Source organism: Lactuca sativa, chromosome 4 (genome assembly GCF_002870075.4).
Source record: "Lactuca sativa cultivar Salinas chromosome 4, Lsat_Salinas_v11, whole genome shotgun sequence".
Taxonomy (NCBI): Eukaryota; Viridiplantae; Streptophyta; class Magnoliopsida; order Asterales; family Asteraceae; genus Lactuca; species Lactuca sativa.
Genome location: NC_056626.2, coordinates 336979225 through 336983308, shown reverse-complemented (window position 1 = coordinate 336983308; position 4084 = coordinate 336979225). Strand labels below are relative to the sequence as shown.

The window sequence follows — 4084 nt, the reverse complement described above, 5'->3', positions numbered from 1 at the left end:
GTTCAATAAATCTGTATAAGATTAGGAAACTTAATGCAAGAAGGATGTTTCCAAGGAGTTGATCTCCTTTGGAATGCTCTGTAATGTTTGTTGTCAAATCTTTGTGACTTTGTGCATAATCATTACAAGAGAATCATTGCATATAACTTGAGAATCTAACAGATTTAGGTAAAATGGCATGAATTTGGAATTCCTGCATTTTCCAAAAGAATTTGGGAGTGTGAAATTAGAATCATTGAAAGTATGGTCAATTTGTTTATTTCACGAAGTAAGGGTCATAGACAAACATAGTATGCATACTTGGTGTATGGTATGACTAGTGTTTAGAAAACAAAGTGTACATGCTTGGAGCATGTGACAACTATTGTTTTAAATTCAAGAATAAAGTTCATAGCTGAAACAGTATACAATGAATAATGTGCAATCATATGGCGATAAATAAAAGGTGTTTTGTTTATATTCATAAGTTCTGAGAACATATTAGATTCATTTGTTCTTGTGTTTCACTTTGCATGTTTTGACTTCCATAATAACTAGGTTATTCTTCCTGAATGACTAAGCTATTCAAACCATCCACAGTCGGTCATATGTTGGAAGTAGATATGAATCAAGAATGTCATGGGTTGGCTTGTAGAGGTCCAAGTTGGTGGACAAAGTTGTGCTACAACAGTCATGAGTGCTCATAAGTTCTGAGTATTGGATTCAACCCGCGCTCATTTGAATCACTTCATGGATTTTATCACGAGTGATCATGAGACGATAATATCTTATATTCTTCAAACCTAGAGATATGAGTTGTTACTATGACTTGATAGTACATTGATTGCAGTAAAACGCAATGGTAACTCGATGTTATAAAACATGCCTTTGTGTATGATTCAACAAGTAGCAGAACAAGCCATATGAGTCGAAGTTTATCCAGGACTTATTTGATTTGTTCAATTAGTCAGTCATCATGAATCGGGAATGGGGAAACAACAAATGGACAGAGAGAATGATTGATAATCCATGTTTCAGTCCATACGATATCCAGAATGGAGGAATATATGATCACTTATCTAATGGACAAGTCATTGACAAAGGTCAGAGTTCATCGGCAAGGTCAGAGTTTGATGGAAGCTTTTGAGAGCTACGATTGCCAGTCGGTTCTTGAAGTCGTACTTGCAATAATAGTTTTAGACTTATCCAATTCGGAGACTGTTGGATTAATGTCTAAGTCCATCACTATAATTGGTAAGACTTGACCCGACTCGACATGGTCCATTTGGGTTGCATGGTATCATGCACCTGGATAGACTATAATGAGAGAAATAACAATTAAGGTTGATTAATATATTATAAGTTCTAAATATATTAATAAGATTATTTAATTATTATTGATCAAGAATTAATCTAGAATTAATTAAGTGATCAAAAGAAGACTAATTAACTATATGGGTTGATTGTGTAAATCATCCATACTTGTATAGTGGGCTAATGCTCCATGGATAATCAATTTGGGCTAAAACCCATAGGATGGTCCATGGATGCTCCATGGTGTATTTGAACCCATGGATCCAAGGAAATGGAAGGCCATGACAATTAGGGTTTACCTTAATTGTAACAACTATATAAGATCATATTCTTTGGGAAAAATCGGCCACTATGAATAATAAGAAAGGGCTAGACGATTTTAGGAGTGTTCAAGTTTCTCTCAAGTTATTCCAAGTGTATTTGGTGTTGTGTGAACCATTTGAGGTTTCACACTTGAGGCACTAGGCTCTCAAGCTTCATGAAGACATTCTACATCAAAGAGGTATGTATTCTATCTTGTTATATTCATTATTTTGTATGCTAGATTAGGATAATAGCTTGGATGTTCATAATTTCATGTATAATAGAGAAAACATAGATCCAAGGTATTTAGGGTTGCATGTACACTTAGGAGTGTTAGAATGCTCAAAACCCAACACCATGATGGTGCAATAGCTTCTTCATGGCGCAACATCAACCCTAATTGGCGCAACAGGGATCTAGATGGCGCAAGAGCATCAAGTATGGCACACAACATCAATCTTGGAGCAACAACATCACCATGAGCAACAGGCACATGCATGGCTCAACAAGGCCATGCATGGCTCAACAAGAAAACAAGATGGCTCAAGGGAATCCCTCTTGACATATCTCTTCATCATGTGGCGTAACAAGGACCCCTTGTTGCTCCATATCCCTTCAAAGTGCAACAAACTCCTTCCAAGCACTCCAAACCCCCTTATACATGATCCGTTCCTTTGAGACTTGATCAGTTCCTTTTTCTGATGATCCATTCCACTCTTAAAAGATCCATTCCTTTTTCACATGCTCCATGAACCTCAAGTGCTCCCTTGAGGTCCAAGTGCTCCAAATGCTTCATGAACATGATCCAAATGTTCGAGTCACATTTAACATAAGTTTTATTTGTGTCTAACTTTGTTTTCTTATTTAAGTTCAACATTGAATTATCCTTTGTGTATGAACCATTTAAATCGATTTCATATATTACCTTTTTGGGACTCATCTCAAAATAGAACATGTTATCTTTAAACACATAAATGTTTTCAGAATCAAAGTCAAACTTATAACAAAAACCTTGTTCATACAAGAAATAAGTAGCGATAATATCCCTAGTTATACTAGGTACATAACAACAATTGTTCAAAATAAGATTAAGGCCATTTGGAAGCAAAAGATGATATTGTCATGTGGCTTTCACAGCTACACGATTACTATTGCCAACATGAAGTTCCAAATCGCATCTCTTAGTTCTCTAACATTCCTTAGTCCCTACAGATCATTGATGATGTTAGTACCACTTCCATTATCGAATACCCAAGAATTAGTATGGAATGCATGTAATTCAATAACATATAGACCTAAGGTGTCATCCTGTTTGGCTTTGATCTTCTTAAGTTCCTCTAGGTATTTGGGACAGTTGCACTTTCAGTGTGCCTTTTCATTGTAGTGGAAGCAATTAGCGTTAGCAGCAGCTTTGGGTTTAGGAATTGGGTTAATGGAAGGAGGCTTCCCTTTACCCTTTCCCTTTCCCTTGCCTTTCTTGGCAGCTTTGCCTTTCCCCTTACCAATATTATTACCAGTTTTCTTCTTGGAGATTTTTCCTTCACGGATCATCAACAATTGATTGTTCCCAAACTTCTTGATATTTGCCTCAACATTTTTGAGCATGTTGTAAAGCTCATTAATGCTCCTCTCCCAGTCATTCATTTTGAAGTTCATCACAAATTGGTTGAATGACTTAGGCAATAAGGCTAGGATCACATCGGTCGCTAGCTCATCCCCAAATACGAATTTGAGGCAGGCAATTTGCTCAACATAAGGTTTCATTTTGAGTATATGTGCACTAACAGAAGATCCCTCTGTCATATTGCAACCGATGAAAGCATTCAAGGTTTCAAACCTCTCTTGCTTAGCCTGAATTTGAAACATCAGTCTCAATTGTTAAATCATTTCAAATGCTTCATGAAACTCAAAAGTTTTTTTTTGAAGTTCATGAGTTATAGTTGCAAGCATGATGCAAGCCACTTCGGTCGAATCATTAACATGTTTCGCCCGACCATCTTTCGATGCTTTGGTAGCATTATCTGGGAGCTTTTCTGGGATAGGTTCATCAAGGACATAGTCCTTTTTCTCAAGCTTGAGGATAATTCTTAGTTTTCTGAACCAATCAAGAAAGTTGGGTCCACTTAGTTTTTATTTTTCAAGGATGGATCGGATGGTGAGTGATGAGGTGGTTGCAATTGGGGTAGTCATCTACAAAATAATAAGATTCATTTTAATATCTTCGATATAAATTCTTTTAAAAAATAATTACCCTTCAAATTAAATTTTGAAAAGCTAAGATCCATGTCACCCAAAATAACATGAAGACTTGACCCACTACTCAAGTGATTTTGTTGATCGGTAGGTTATGATAACGAATTACAACTCTTATGTAATTCTTAGATTTATGGGATCCAAAAAGATTACCTTTTTTTTAAATGGCATGTTCATCCCATCTATGCCTCAAAACTCTTATGCTTAGGTGACCTTTTCACATAAGAAATAGATC

At 36.1% G+C, this 4084-nt stretch overlaps 1 protein-coding gene across 1 annotated transcript; it reads right to left on the bottom strand.

Moving 5' to 3' along the window:
* Nucleotides 1-2958: 2958 nt before the first annotated feature.
* LOC111900989 (uncharacterized) lies at nucleotides 2959-3399 on the bottom strand. Its single transcript, XM_023896857.1, has one exon. The coding sequence runs from the start codon at nucleotides 3397-3399 to the stop codon at nucleotides 2959-2961; it is 441 nt and encodes a 146-aa protein (XP_023752625.1).
* Between the last annotated feature and the right edge of the window lie 685 nt (nucleotides 3400-4084).